The sequence below is a fragment of the Staurois parvus genome, unplaced genomic scaffold (genome assembly GCF_062004578.1).
Source record: "Staurois parvus isolate SC_StPar_1 unplaced genomic scaffold, SC_StPar_1.0 ptg001702l, whole genome shotgun sequence".
NCBI lineage: Eukaryota > Metazoa > Chordata > Amphibia > Anura > Ranidae > Staurois > Staurois parvus.
Genome location: NW_028319498.1, coordinates 534,299 through 549,946, shown reverse-complemented (window position 1 = coordinate 549,946; position 15,648 = coordinate 534,299). Strand labels below are relative to the sequence as shown.

At 43.6% G+C, this 15,648-nt stretch overlaps 1 protein-coding gene across 1 annotated transcript in view; it reads left to right on the top strand.

Annotated features, from left to right (window-relative positions):
- The first annotated feature begins 1,143 nt into the window (after positions 1–1,143).
- LOC149434700 (uncharacterized) overlaps positions 1,144–15,648 on the top strand; it is a 169,348-nt gene continuing 154,843 nt past the window's right edge. The window contains exons 1-5 of the mRNA XM_089663504.1: positions 1,144–1,386; positions 6,908–6,926; positions 8,388–8,642; positions 9,751–10,020; positions 13,430–13,693. Of these exons, the coding sequence (XP_089519630.1) occupies positions 1,333–1,386; positions 6,908–6,926; positions 8,388–8,642; positions 9,751–10,020; positions 13,430–13,693 (862 nt within the window). The 5' untranslated portion in view covers positions 1,144–1,332. The remainder of the gene's footprint in view (positions 1,387–6,907; positions 6,927–8,387; positions 8,643–9,750; positions 10,021–13,429; positions 13,694–15,648) is intronic.

Here is a 15,648-nt window from a genome sequence, read left to right as displayed (position 1 = left end):
CCCAAGCAAGAAAAGATGAGGAGGGTAGAGATTAAAGTAGAATGAACAGAAGTACAAACTGATAGGGGGAATAGACCAGGAAAGTCCAATGTAGGGTCACGGGTAGAGTTCAGGGTAGGGAAGTAAGGGAGGAGGGATACAACAGGATGTAACCCCTATGGACTTGGGCCAGGTAAATGGACTATAGACAGCTCAGGCTAATCATTTTAAATTTTCAAGGCTGTAAAGATATGTTGTTTTCCATTTGATTTTTGACTTAACATATAATAGGGTAAAAATAGTGATCAGACACTACATAGCTTTGATGGCCTTGTGATCAAATGTGGCTGCTGTAGCTCCACAATGGGCCTGCCGTTTTATACCCAAACTGGCTCAGAAAAACCCCAACTATGGGAAAGCGGCAAAGACACAGGGATCCTCCAGCCTATCCTCCAAGCTGACCCTCCAACAGCAATGACTTTTGCAACCCCTTTTCACTACTCTTAGTGGCAATATCATACAGTTCAGGTGGGGACTCTTTCAGTGTGACAGTAAGAAAGGAGGCAAACAACCATTTAAATATTCATATCTTATTTCTTTTTGCAAAGACTTAGATATTTCATTGAAGGAGATGTTTGCTTTTTTGGCCCTACTTCTCCTTTGGATCACAGGAGTGCACTTCGTTGTACACTCCTGTGACCCATTTTGAGCCAGGCAGACGTGTCCTGCCTGGCCGCCGTCATTCAGCTGGGATTCACCCAGATGCCTGGATCAGCAGCTGGCTCAGCATCTCAGCAACTCACTGAGAGCCATCCACCGTCCCATCCACAGCCCAGTGCTCCAGTGAGCGCTGGAGGGGCAGAGAAAACCCGGTGATTGACACCGTCTCTCTGCTCACTGAAGACTGGGAACTGAGTGATTAGTAGTCTGGCAATACTTGCATGTGGTATGATTAACATCACATAAGGTGTCACATAAGATACTGCCATAATAGAGATTTTTTTTTTTTATTGCAGTTTCCAGAAAATAAGGTTGAGTTTAAAAGATCATGTATCAATGGTCATTGTGCAGTTTCAGTGTCTACCTACATAATAGGCTTTCCTTTTCCATTAGCATGTAACCCGAGGTATATAAATTCAGAGGTGCGAGAAGTCTGGTGAGAAAGTTCATTTGACCTCATTTCACGAGACGTGTTATGACAATATCTACTCAACTGAAGGAAATATCGCAATAGATCCATTCCTTCCATCACTCCATTAAAGACGACTCATGTGACTATTGAGAAGCTGAATCATTATAAAAAGTAAATACGAACTGGATATATTTGGTGGACAACCTTTGGTCTAGAACAAGATGCCCTGGAACTGTGCCCGTCTTCTGCTCTTTGTTGGATTCATTTGTGGCAAGGTAAGTTCCCATCAACACAGATTGAAAATATTATCTTCAATGGTAACATTGAGAGATTTATGTATTTATTTTTTTTTTTAGTATAACAAAAATTGTGGAATGTGACCTGAAGAAAAATTACACATTTGCCAAAGCAAAAGACCGTGCTAGAAAAAGGCTCCAGTTCTTAAAATGTATATTTTCCAATGCAAAGGAAGCCAAAATAATAAACCTCATGTGACAAGGTTGTTAAATTGGTGCGTGGCTGGAATGTAGTAATTATAAAGAAATAACCGTCTTGCGCCACATGTGTTTGTGAGACAAAAAATAAATAGCGTTTTGGCAAGAAAGATGAGATCCAAATCTATGTGTTATCTGTGAAAAAAAAATTATAGTTGGTACTAAATCGTAAGCATGCATGTAAGATGTGTCCTAAGTTCACAATATTGAGCAAATGATGGATAGAGATAAAATAGCAGGAATAAAAATGTGACAGAATTTGCAGCAGAAGGATAGCAGGAGTGATTTTTATATATATATATATATATATATATTAAAGGCCTTTTTTTTACCTGCTAAAGAATTTGCATTTATTATTTTTTTGTAAAAGGTGAACTTGGCCATTAAAGGATAAGTTCACCTTTGGAACATGTTACATGTTCCACCTGTTTTTAGTGTGGAACATGTAACATGTTCCCATATCTGCAGCCGTCATCTGCTGCCCCCCTCCATCTGATAGATAGTACGGGGAAACCTCTCCCTATACTATCTGTCAGATTTGAAAATCGTGCATGAATTAATGAACTGCAAGTCTCAGCACCCTTAGCGGCTGTAGGTCTGTAGTTTTCAATGGACAACCACGGCGCTACGGAGCCCCGTAGTAGTTCATTGAAGCTTCCTATCAGAATATCTGCTTGACTGTACATCCCATACATCCAGTACACCCCGTATATCCCATGCATCCCGTACATCCAGTACACCCCGTACATCCAGTACACCCCGTACATCCCATGCATCCCATACATCCCATGCATCCCATACATCCCATGCATCCCATACATCCAGTATATTCTATACACCCCGTACATCCAGTACACCCCGTACATCCAGTACACCCCGTACATCCAGTACACCCAGTACACCCCTTACATCCAGTACACCCCCTACATCCAGTACACATAATACATCCCGTACACCCTGTACATCCCATATATCCCATACAACCAGTACACCCCGTACAACCTGTACATCCCATACATTTAGTACACCCCATACGGCAAGCAAATATTCTGAAAGGTCTGCAGGAGACCTGCATGGCATCTGCGATCTACTGATCACTGGTACAATACTTTACAGGCTCCTTTTGGACAAAAATAATAAATGCACATCTTTTTTACCCGCAAAAAAAATGTGCATTTATTATGTTTGTCCAAAAGGTGAACTTTAACTCTTACTCCTATATGTATGTTCATAATACAAACCCTATTTTAATTTACATGTGACATTGACAGCCTTTTAATTTTCATTTTGAATATTCATATTGATCTTCTTAAAGTGTTACTAAACCCACAACAGTAGCATCAGTCTGTATATGCAGTAAAGCATGCTTGTTACATTGTGGAACCTAAGATTAATCCTCCGCATAAAAAAGACTGTTTGATCCGGTCTTCTCTGATCCTCTCCTTCTACTGTCACCAATCCATCTCCTGATAGAACAGAGATTTGGGGGCAAGCTGCACATGCTCAGTTTGGTGTGTATTGATAGAGGGTTGAGAGGTTTTTTCTCTTTGGGAGGGTGCATGTGATCAGCACAGGGCCAATCGGCGCCGTCCAAATGGAGGGTCAGGGGTCCTACAGCCTCATAGGACAATCAGGGGAGAATGAAAACTCCTCCTACAAGCTTTAACCAGTGTTCTGCTGGGCACTGATAGAAGTCACAAAACTGCTCTATACTGCTGATGAGAAAAAGGTATATTTACTACAATAATTGCATTTCCATGTTCTGTGTACTGTGTGACATAGTGAATGCAGGGTCCGGGGAGACCAGATATAGTGAATGCAGGGTCCAGGGAGAGCGGATATAGTGGAGGCAGGGTCCTGGAAGACCAGATATAGTGAATGCTGTGACTGGAATCACTTTGGGTGGGGGGCCCATGGAACCCAGCTCACTTTGGAGAGGTGGGGAGACCCCTGTCTCAGCTCCCCATATCCCTCTTATGTGTAAATCACCCTGTGCCTGTTAGGGGTACAGGATGATCTGTCCTAATATTGTGTGGGCATTGTTTCACACTGTGTAGACATGTTTAGGAGATGGGTGGAGTGGGGGGTTGTTGATTGTTTAATGTCATGTGGTTGCATCCCATTGTTCTATTGTTTGTCTGACTTGGGAGCAAACTATTATGGGATGTATGTGTTTGTGTATTAGCTTAGTAAAGAGGGGGGGGGGTTGTCTCCAGCAGCCCTCCCTCCTAATGGGACTGTCTGCTGGTGTGAAGTTTGAATACCTGTGTGTCTCTTGTTACTAAATGTAGATTGCCCCTCCCTGTGCCATTATGCAGGGAGGGGGGATTGTCCCCTGAGTGTATATCTTTGTATCTGTGTTCAAATAAAGTGGTTTTACTTCTGTATTACTTCAAGACTGGTGTCGTCTAGTCTTGTATGGTCGGCTGTGGTGTCTGTTGGTGTTTGTACGGGAAAGCGGCCTTCTAATGGAAGTACTCAAGCGCAGTCTGGTTCGGTTCCATTACAAATGCATGGTCCGGGAAGAGAGGCTATAGTGAATGCAGGGTCCGGAGAGAGCGGATATAGTGAATTCTGGGTCCGGGAAGAGCGGATATAGTGAATGCAGGGTCCAGGGAGACCAGATATAGTGAATGCAGGGTCCGGAGAGAGCTGATATAGTGAATGCAGGGTCCGGGAAGAGCGGATATAGTGAATGCAGGGTCCGGGGAGAGCGGATATAGTGAATGCAGGGTCTGGGGAGTGTGAATGCAGGGTCCGGGGAGAGTGGATACAGTGAATGCAGGGTCCGGGGAGAGTGGATATAGTGAATTGCGGGGTCCGGGGAGAGTGGATATAGTGAATGCGGGGTCCGGGGAGAGCGGATATAGTGAATGCGGGGTCCGGGGAGAGCGGATATAGTGAATGCGGGGTCCGGGGAGAGCGGATATAGTGAATGCGGGGTCCGGGGAGAGCGGATATAGTGAATGCGGGGTCCGGGGAGAGCGGATATAGTGAATGCGGGGTCCGGGGAGAGCGGATATAGTGAATGCGGGGTCCGGGGAGAGCGGATATAGTGAATGCGGGGTCCGGGGAGAGCGGATATAGTGAATGCGGGGTCCGGGGAGAGCGGATATAGTGAATGCGGGGTCCGGGGAGAGCGGATATAGTGAATGTGGGGTCCGGGGAGAGCGGATATAGTGAATGTGGGGTCCGGGGAGACCGGATATAGTGAATGTGGGGTCCGGGGAGACCGGATATAGTGAATGTGGGGTCCGGGGAGACCGGATATACATTAAAAAAATCATCCAATTTTTGACCCGTCTATAGCTGGCATTAACCCCATAACTTCTGTCCCTTGCAGAGACGGGGGAGCACACAATACAATGTGACAGCAATACAAATACATTATTTAGATTACAATGTTTTTATTTGGATACAGGTGGTTTTATTTGGATACAAATGGATACATTGTTGCAACCGCAAGACATTTTCATATAAAATATAATAGTGGACTGGACTTCCAGTTTGTAGGTTGGATTCTTCTTCTCCTTTTTCTTCTCCTCCTCCTTCTCCTTCTTTCTTCCTTCTTTCTTCCTTCTTTCTTCCTTCTTTCTTCCTTCTTTCTTCCTTCTTTCTTCCTTCTTTCTTCCTTCTTTCTTCCTTCTTTCTTCCTTCTTTCTTCCTTCTTTCTTCCTTCTTCCTTCTTTCTTCCTTCTTCTTTCTTCCTTCTTCTTTCTTCCTTCTTCTTTCTTCCTTCTTCTTTCTTCCTTCTTCTTTCTTCCTTCTTCCTTCTTCTTTCTTCCTTCTTCTTTCTTCCTTCTTCTTTCTTCCTTCTTCTTTCTTCCTTCTTCTTTCTTCCTTCTTCTTTCTTTCTTCCTTCTTCTTTCTTTCTTCCTTCTTCTTTCTTTCTTCCTTCTTCTTTCTTTCTTCCTTCTTCTTTCTTTCTTCCTTCTTCTTTCTTTCTTCCTTCTTCTTTCTTTCTTCCTTCTTCTTTCTTTCTTCCTTCTTCTTTCTTTCTTCCTTCTTCTTTCTTTCTTCCTTCTTCTTTCTTTCTTCCTTCTTCTTTCTTTCTTCCTTCTTCTTTCTTTCTTCCTTCTTCTTTCTTTCTTCCTTCTTCTTTCTTTCTTCCTTCTTCTTTCTTTCTTCCTTCTTCTTTCTTTCTTCCTTCTTCTTTCTTTCTTCCTTCTTCTTTCTTTCTTCCTTCTTCTTTCTTTCTTCCTTCTTCTTTCTTTCTTCCTTCTTCTTTCTTTCTTTCTTCCTTCTTTCTTTCTTTCTTCCTTCTTTCTTTCTTTCTTTCTTTCTTCCTTCTTTCTTTCTTTCTTTCTTCCTTCTTCTTTCTTTCTTCCTTCTTTCTTTCTTTCTTTCTTCTTTCTTTCTTTCTTTCTTCCTTCTTTCTTTCTTTCTTCCTTCTTTCTTTCTTTCTTCCTTCTTTCTTTCTTTCTTCCTTCTCCTTCCCCTTCTCCTTCCCCTTCCTTCTCCTTCCCCTTCCTTCTCCTTCCCCTTCCTTCTCCTTCCCCTTCCTTCTCCTTCCTTCTCCTTCTTCTTCCTTCCTTCTTCTTCCTTCTCCTTCCTTCTCCTTCTTCCTCCTTCTCCTTCTTTCTCCTTCTTCCTTCTTCCTTCTCAGATTTTTTTATCGGTAAAACGAGCGACCGATTTGCCCATCATTGTCAAAATTTTCCAACATGACCGATAAAAAAAATGTGCAAAAACCCTGAAAAATGGCCGACCAATTAACCCACTAACAGTAAGAAAATCGGCCGGTTTTTTTTTTTCACCCGAAAAATCAGCCGATTTTTGACCTGTCTATGGCCGGCATTATGTAATATGATAGCATATTAGTGAGACTTTGATGTAATGTAGCAGACTAGTAAAGCCCAAAGTGAATTTATACACTACACTTTTTGGAGATAGTGATGGGCTTGAGTCAAACTTACGTTGGCGAACACAAGAACAGTAAGGGCATTCAGCGGGTCATTCGCCCGCCGCGCCCCACAATAAACTGCGCTCTGACAGTGCATTGTGATTGGCCAAAGCATTGCACCTGACCACAGGTCAGGTTTAGACCTGCCTGACATTTTGAATCAAGGGTATTGCCTAACTTTGTCAGCTGTGGCAATCAGCAGGCATAAGGATGTGGTCCGTGGTGCACTAAATATGTAAAGATTTGGAGCATGAAATTTTACTGGACAAGGTAAGACCTAGTTCCCTTGGCAAGAAATGTTGAAGTACCCTGCCTACCCATTTCACTGAATTCTGTCTGTTTGACATAATTTTTTTTTAAAAACTCTTGCTAAATGATCTTTTTTCTCTTTTATTTAAGGTGGAATCTTCCTGTAATGGTAAGAATTCTAGTGTTTCAAATTTTCTCTTGGTATAGCACTATGAGGCCTCATGCACGCTGGGCGTGAAAAAAATGCCGGTAGCATTAGCTGTATAAAGTCGTGTTAAAAATGCCAGATTTTTTTGTGGTTGTGGCAATTTTGCGTTCGTGTTTAGCTGCATTTTGCTTTGGCAAAAAAAAAAATTGGCTCAAACCCGCTCAAAATTGCCGCTTTGACGCATTTTACCATGTTGACCAGCGTTAGAGCGTTGCTAAAAAAACACCTTTTTTTTCCAGCCAGAAAAAGCTGCTTCCAAAATTAACGGATTCCCACCCACGATATATATTCAAAGGATGGCTACAGCGCGGTTGTGAAATCCTGGGATGACGTCTATGGACGTCATTCCAGAACACGCCCCTCTGCGTGCACCCGGCACAGCCGGTGATCTGTGTCCTACGCGCAATTGACATTCAAAGTGCGACAGCGCTGAAAGCTGAAACTTGACCTGGGCAGGAAGGGGATATAAGTGCCCAGTAGGCAAGTTTAAAGCCTATGTGTGCATGTATACATAGGATAACATGCTGGGGGGTTACTGGCTGTAGGAAAAAACCCACCAAAAGCCAAAAACAGCGCTGTAAAAATGCTCAGTGTGCATGAGGCATTAAAGTTGGTGTCTACTTTTACAGAGAAAGTAGACACCTCTCCATAATCTTTATGTAGGGATCTAGGGTCAGTAATACCCCAAATCCCTCCTCTGCCCTTAACCTCCCTAGCGGTCTGATTATGTCAGTATTTCTGTGCTGAAAGCAGTACTTTTTTTATTGTAGGCCTGTAACTCTTAGGAATAACTCAAAAACTTCCCGCCAGTTCTGTCCCCCCGACGTCGCAGGAAACGGAACCCGGAAGACAGATGCCGGCATCGGCCAGAGGACATTGCTGGGAACACTGCAGGGGGGACATCGCGGGAGCGCAGGGCAAGGTAAGCGAAGAAGAGATCCCGGGGCAATGCTGCAGTGTATTCCTGAGTGTAGCTCGGGGTTACCGCTTGTGGTGCTGAAACTTTACCCCGAGCTACACTCGGGAATACCGCCAGGGAGGCTAAAAGCATTTAATCATACAGAGATCGGTGTGATCAAATGCTTTTCTTGGCATGTTCATATCCCAGTAAACCGGAAGTGATGTAAGGTTACCATACCATAGATATCCAGCTGTACCGGCTGATCCGGTCTTTGTTCGTCTCTGTGATCAGCTGGTGGAAGCACTGGATGGTCAATCGGGACTACCGGCGGGATGGGAGATCCTAGTAAAGCCAAGGATTGCGATTACAAGAGAGTTGAGCTAAAAAAAAAAACTGCAGGCATCATCCTGGTACAGGTACGTCACTGGATCTCAAGTGGTTAAAGTAAAGTCAATCATCAAATAACAATGAATGGATTGTGTCTGATAAAGCACATAACATTATGAATATTGTGTCTCCAGTTCCCGGACAAGCTGTCAATGTCACAGTGAACAATTACCAGTCGGTGAATTCTCTGGTGGTCAAATGGACGGCTCCGGCAGGAATGGTGTCCAATTATACCGTCAGTATAATCGGAAATGTAAATAAGACCTTGCAGAATTCCTCTACACAAGCGACTTTCACTAACTTACTACCGGGAAGGAATTATACCGTCACTGTACAGACAGTCAGTGGGAACTGCAGCAGTGCAATCACTACAGTGACAGAGGCCACGTGTGAGTATGATCCACGGGTGATCCGTGTTATCTGTGTATAGTCAGACTGTAGGTACACAGGATTTTAATGCTTATAAATACAATTGTGAATATGATATCAAACAGAAACCCTAAAACCCACTCTAATTTCTAATTAGAAGAAAACTTTCAACCCCTGAAAATTTAAAATCAAATAAAATTATTCCAAAAAGAATCTCCCCTCTTTCAACAAATTCCCACCTATAATAAAAAACAAAACACACCCCTTACAAGTGATAATTGTTAAACAAACTGACCATGATCATAAAGTCCAGTGTCTTAATAGCTCAAAAACTCAATAAATCAAGGTGGAGAACTTGAAAATTTTCTTATAGTGTTGATTGTGTCCAATGGCTTTTGTGAAAACCTCCAAAATAAAGAAACTCAAAATAGTGCATTAACGTAACATACAAAAAAAATAATTATATATATATATATATATATATATATATATCAAAAAATATGCAATACTATGTGAAACTGTGAAACACTCGTGAAAAAAAGTTTTTTTCCCAACAACACTCGTGCTCAATCCTGAAGTGTCTCACTCAGTGAGAATCCTAACCCACATGTCACACTTCTAGTGAGTAAGGCATATATACCCTTACCAACAGTAAGACAACAAACGCCTTTAAGATATAACTTGTAGAAATCCTCCAACAGATCTTTCTCCTCCTTCACTTGTTAGTAGAGTAACACTGTATTATCATCCTCATTCACAAGCCTTGATCACGAATTGCCAGGCTCCAATCATATAGTGGAAAATAACCATAGCGTGACTCCGTATATATTCAAGATCATATTACTTTAATAAATCTGCTTACATTTAAAATCAATTAAAAGTGCAATTGGATCAAAGCCCCACTTTCTGGGGATTACCAGGCAGTTCCCACACGGAGTGGGCAACGATTCCCACAACAAAGATGGCCGCCATGGCACTGCCGGTTCCTGATCCTTACGTTTGACGTCACTTCCTTTTGACTCATTTCGTCACATCCGGGACTTAGTCATAAGAGATCTCAACTTTTGACAGAGTATGTATGTGTAAGCAATTGCTTCCTTAAGTGTATTTTTTATTTCCTTTTTCTAGATCCATCCCCACCGAGAAACATCACGGTTGTTACAATTGGTACAAACACCACCACATTATCTTGGGTAGAGCCAATAAATATGACCAATGTGGCAAAGTCATATCAAATAATTTACTATTGGAATGCTTCTTCCATCTACATCACAGTGAGCAACTCTACTGATGTCAGCCTTCCGAGTCTGAAATCTGGGAGTAATTACACCATTACTGTGAAGACAGTCGGAGTGCGGGGGTATCAGAGTGCGCCAGTCACCAGATTCATGTGCACAAGTATGTTCTTACCATCTCTGAATGCTATAAATTCAGATGATACCATTTTATCTGGTAGACTACATGTTTTGTAGAAAGTTTACACACACAAGGGGCGTTCAAGTCAAACCGGGGACTTTTGAGTTTATATAGTAAAAGAACACATTTCAAGAAATGGAAACTGCATTTGTTTTTCAACATACTCCCCTGCTACATATACAGTTGTGTCCAAAATTATTCAACCCCCACTGAAATTGAGTGTTTTGGCCAGTTTGACATTGCTTTTGATCATTCAGTCATCTTGCTTACATTTACATTAAAGAGGCACTTGTAGGTCAGACAAATATAACATAACAGTTATAATGAAATAACCACAAATGTCTTTTCTGTGCTCACAGCATTATCAGTTTTATTCAACCCCCAAGTGACATTCAATCTTAGTACTTAGTACAGCATCCTTTTACAGTTATAACAGCTTTTAAACGTGAAGCATAGCTTGACACAAGTGTCTTGCAGCGATCTACGGGTATCTTCGCCCATTCTTCATGGGCAAAGGCCTCCAGTTCAGTCACATTCTTAGGCTTGCGCACTGCAACTGCTTTCTTTAAGTCCCACCAGAGGTTCTCAATCGGATTTAAGTCTGGTGACTGCGATGGCCACTCCAAAATGTTCCAGCCTTTCCTCTGCAACCATGCTCTAGTGGACTTGGAGGTATGCTTGGGATCATTGTCCTGTTGAAAGGTCCAACGTCTCCCAAGCCTCAGGTGTGTGACGGACTGCATCACGTTTCCATCCAATATCTCCTGGTACTGAAGAGAATTCATGGTACCTTGCACACGCTGAAGCTTCCCTGTACCTGCAGAAGCAAAACAGCCCCAAAGCATGATTGACCCTCCACCATGCTTCACAGTAGGCAAGGTGTTCTTTTCATCATAGGCCTTGTTCTTCCTCCTCCAAACATAGCGTTGATCCATGGGCCCAAACAGTTCTAATTTTGTTTCATCAGTCCACAGAACACTATCCCACAACTTTTGTGGTTTGTCCACATGGCTTTTGGCATACTGCAGTCGACTCTTCTTATTCTTTGGAGACAGCAAGGGGGTACGCCTGGGAGTTCTGGCACGGAGGCCTTCATTACGCAGTGTGCGTCTTATTGTCTGGGCTGAAACTTCTGTACCCACATCTGACAAATCTTTTCTCAGTTCCTCAGCAGTCACACGGGGACTTCTCTCCACTCTACGCTTCAGGTAGCGCACAGCAGTCGAAGTCAGCATCTTCTTTCTGCCACGACCAGGTAGCGTTTCAACAGTGCCCTTTGCCTTGAATTTGCGAATGATGCTTCCTAAGGTGTCTCTTGGTATGTTTAACATCTTTGCAATCTTCTTATAGCCATTGCCCTTCCTGTGAAGAGAAATCACCTCTTCTCTTGTCTTCCTGGACCATTCTCTTGCCTTCACCATGTTTGTAACCACACCAGTAAATGTCTAGAAGGAGCTGAGTATCACAGTCATTTTAAAGCTGCCTAATTGGTGCTTATTATGCTTGATTGCTGCTCGGTGACATCCACAGGTGTTTTCAATACCTGATGGAAAGCACCTGTATGAACCTCTGTTCTTCAGAGTGGTAGTCTTTAAGGGGTTGAATAATTGTGGCAATGAAGAAACCACATAAGAACCATTTACTACTGTATTACATAAACAATTGATGTCATTTTAGTTGCATTTGGGTAGTTACAACGTCCTTGTAGGATTTGATTCTGAATACAATTCCAAATGTACACTATAGTCCCTAAACCCCTTTACAGCATTGGGGGTTGAATAATTTTGGACACAACTGTATACACTTTTCACAGCATTTAATTAATGCCTGGAAAGCTTCAGCAGGGAAAGATTTGTCAGTACTCCTGACCCATCCTAGGACAGTGGCTTTAATGGCTGAACTGGATGGACTTCTGTCTTTTTTTTCAGCTAGACTAACTATGTAACTTTCTAGACAGCCTGCTTCACTTAATCAGTGAAACAGAGAAAGATTTGTCTCTTGGTCAAGTTCAAGACAGGTTATGCGCCATTTATTATTATTATTATTATTATTATTATTATACAGGATTTGTATGGCGCCAACAGTTTGCGCAGCACTCTACAATATAAGGGAGACAGTACAATTACAATACATTTCAGTACAGAAGGAATAGGAGGGCCCGGCTCATGGAGCTTACAATTTAAAGGAAGGGGGAGGTGATAGCTGGGGGGGAGATCTGATGGAGGTGATTCAAGTACAGGGGCGGACTGACCATTCAAGCACTCGGGCACTGCCCGAGGGCCCGGGGTCAGTAGGGGCCCCATGAAATGCCCCTGTGACCTTTTTATAGGCTTTTTTGGGTGTGCTTTGACTGTGGGCAAGGACAAAGGGGCATCATGATCCCCCATTGCCCAGGGGCCCCATGAGTTGTCAGTCCACCCCTGTTCAAGTACAGTTCTTAGGTGGAGGTGGGGTAGGCTTCCCTGATTAAGTGAGTTTTCAAAGATCGCCTAAAGGCAGACAGGGTGGGGGCTGACCGGACATACTGTGGTAGGGAGTTCCAGAGGAAGGGGAGGCTCTGGAGAAGTCCTGGAGGTGAGCGTGGGAGGAGGTGATGAGAGAGCTAGAGAGGAGGATATCATGGGAGGAGCGGAGTGGGCGATTTGGGCGGTATCTGTGGATGAGGTTGGTGATGTAGCTAGGGGCAGTGTTGTGGATGGCTTTGTAAGCTGTGGTTAGTATTTTGAATTTTATACGTTGGGTTAGTGGAAGCCAGTGAAGGGATTGGCAGAGAGGGGCAGCAGTCGGTTGGTAAGGTGTATGATTCTAGCAGCAGCATTCATATTAGACTGAAGGGGGGGGATAGCCTGTGTAAAGGTAGACCAGTGATCCAGGATCAGGCGTTCCACGCGCTGAATGTTCACAGGAACATTTGCTGTAGGCTGATAACCACCATGGCCGGGATCGTCACTGATGGACATACGGCCATCTTTGAAACGTATACACCATTCAAATATCTTACGGAGGCTGAGTGTCTCATCACCGTACTGTGCTAGATGTCACCTGTAGATATCTGCGGGTTTTACACCTTCGTTCACAAGAAACTTCATCACCACATGTTGTTCCATGCACACACTAACACTGTTGTCTGCCATCTTGCCATGGTCTCTGGTTTGGCCTATCAGTATTAGGACACACTTGCCACTTACTATGGTTTTGCCACTTACTACTGCGTGTAGTACCGCCACGCCGGCATCCCTTTTTTTACCTGCAAAATGAAAAGTCCCGGTTTGACTTGAATGTCCCCCATAGAATATCTTTGAAGTTTCAAGAACCTGAGATTGGATACCACTAACGTTTCCATCTTTCCATTTATGTTTTTTCTCCTCCCTGTATGTTTTCTACATTTTAGAGCCATTGTCTGTAAAGCTACTCCAAGCCCTTAATGTGACTTCAACTACTGTGTCCTTGAATTGGTCCAGACCGGATGAATATCAGAGTTCTTACACATACAGAGTGCACATAAATGGCACATCGCTGATAAACAACATCATAACGAGGGAATTGGTTAAAATAGTGAATATGACCCCGGGACAAACATATACATTCCTGATATATACAAGAGCTGCTGATTATATCACTGAATCTGACCCGGTGTCAATAACTACCTGCACAGGTGAGTGTATCCTGCTTATCACATTTGTGGGTGGGCAGCAGTCTTGCTTCTAAGTCTCGAGTTGTGGAGCTACATGGGCATCTACTGGCATCTGTCTCAGAATTTGTTGCTAAAATATCTATACAAACCTTGAAATGTATTTTTGCTTGAAATACCACTTCCAGTTAAATTGATTATTTGCTTTAAGTGGTTAATTTACATATTAACTGGCCAGAGTATGAAAAAAAATGGTAAAGTAGTGACGCTTACTGGTTCTAGAACTCTAGAATTCTGTTTTGCCAAATTATTTCTTTGTTTTGCTTCCTGGTTTGGTGTTCAAGGGCAGATCTACATAACTGAGCGTAACCCCTTGGCGCCGGCACCTCCCGGCCTTTTAAGGGTTTCAGAAGCCGGGAGGCGGGGCGGGGTTTTAGGGTCATGTGATTGCCATGATTCGCCATCAGATGATCGGGAAAGGTTCCGATTGCAAGAGGAGATCGGGACCTTTCCGTGAGTACCGGACATGTGTGCTGGGAGCTTACACGTTCTCAGCACATATGTTTTTCTTAACTGCACGCAAATGTGCAGCCACTCGGTGTCTAGGACCAGACAACGGGAGGCCGCACATTTGCGTGAAGCCGGCATGAAGAGGTTAAATAAAATTCTACTGCCGCGTTTCACCTAGATTCATAACCATATAAAACAACTCTAACAAGTGACATAAACTTCTAATTGTAAAATGTAAATGTCTGATAATAGAAATGTTCCTGATGTCACGATCAGGGGTCAGGCTCGAAGACCAGTTGCTATAGCAGTGGAAAGGCTCACCTGAAACCAGCAGGATAGGTACACAGGCAGGTCACCGTGGTGGAGGAGTGGGCTCACCCGAGTAAGTACCAACCGGTGTTCACCAGAGCTCCTGATGGTGGAGATGGATTTTGCTGTGTTAGCTCCAGATCGTGGTCCTCAGGATCACCCCACCAGGAGGTGAGAAAGCGGAGGTCCAGTAGCGTATAAGCAGGTAATGATCAAATGGAAACCTGGTCAGTAAACAAGCCAAGGTCGGTAAGGAGCAGTCGCAGGTTGGGATCAGGCAGAAGTGTAGTGGAGAACAAGCCAAGGTTGGTAAGGAGCAGTCGCAGGTTGGGATAAGGCAGAAGCGTAGTCGAGAACCAGCCAAGGTTGGTAAGGAGCAGTCGCAGGTTGGGATCAGGCAGAAGAATACTCGAGAACAAGCCAAGGTCGGTAATGAGCAGTCGCAGATGGGGATCAGGCAAAAGAGTAGTCGAGAACAAGCCAAGGTTGGTAAGGAGCAGTCGCAGGTTGGGATCAGGCAGAAGCGTAGTCGAGAACAAGCCAAGGTCGGTAAGGAGCAGTTGTAGGTTGGGATCAGGCAGAAGAGTAGTCAAGAACAAGCTAAGGTCGGTAAGGAGCAGTCGCAGGTTGGTATCAGGCAGAAGAGCAGTGGAGAACAAGCCAAGGTCGGTAATGAGCAGTCGCAGGTGGGGATCAGGCAAAAGAGTAGTCGAGAACAAGCCAAGCTTGGTAAGGAGCAGTCACAGGTTGGGATCAGGCAGAAGCGTAGTCGAGAACAAGCCAAGGGTCAATAACAAGTGGTAGCAAAATATGGATAATAACAGGGATGTCAAGGAGCAAGATACTGGCTGGAGAGCACAATAATCTGGCAAACAGGAAGTGCAGAGACATGGCTTATATCAGGAAGTTCATGGGAGAACAAAGGGCTCAAGGTTCATGATAAACAAGGTCAAGGTAGGATCATCCAAATAGTTGTCAAGGGCAATGTCCCGCTTTCCAGGTGGCTCAGCAAGAAGAAACGTTGCCACTCACCGCAGAAGGCCCAGGTTTGGATCCAAGCTCTGATATCTGAATTACTGGATGTCTTCAGAGATGCTTTAATTCCACAGTGCTTCTTAAAACACCCTGTGCTTCTATATACTGCTAACCAATGAACATAT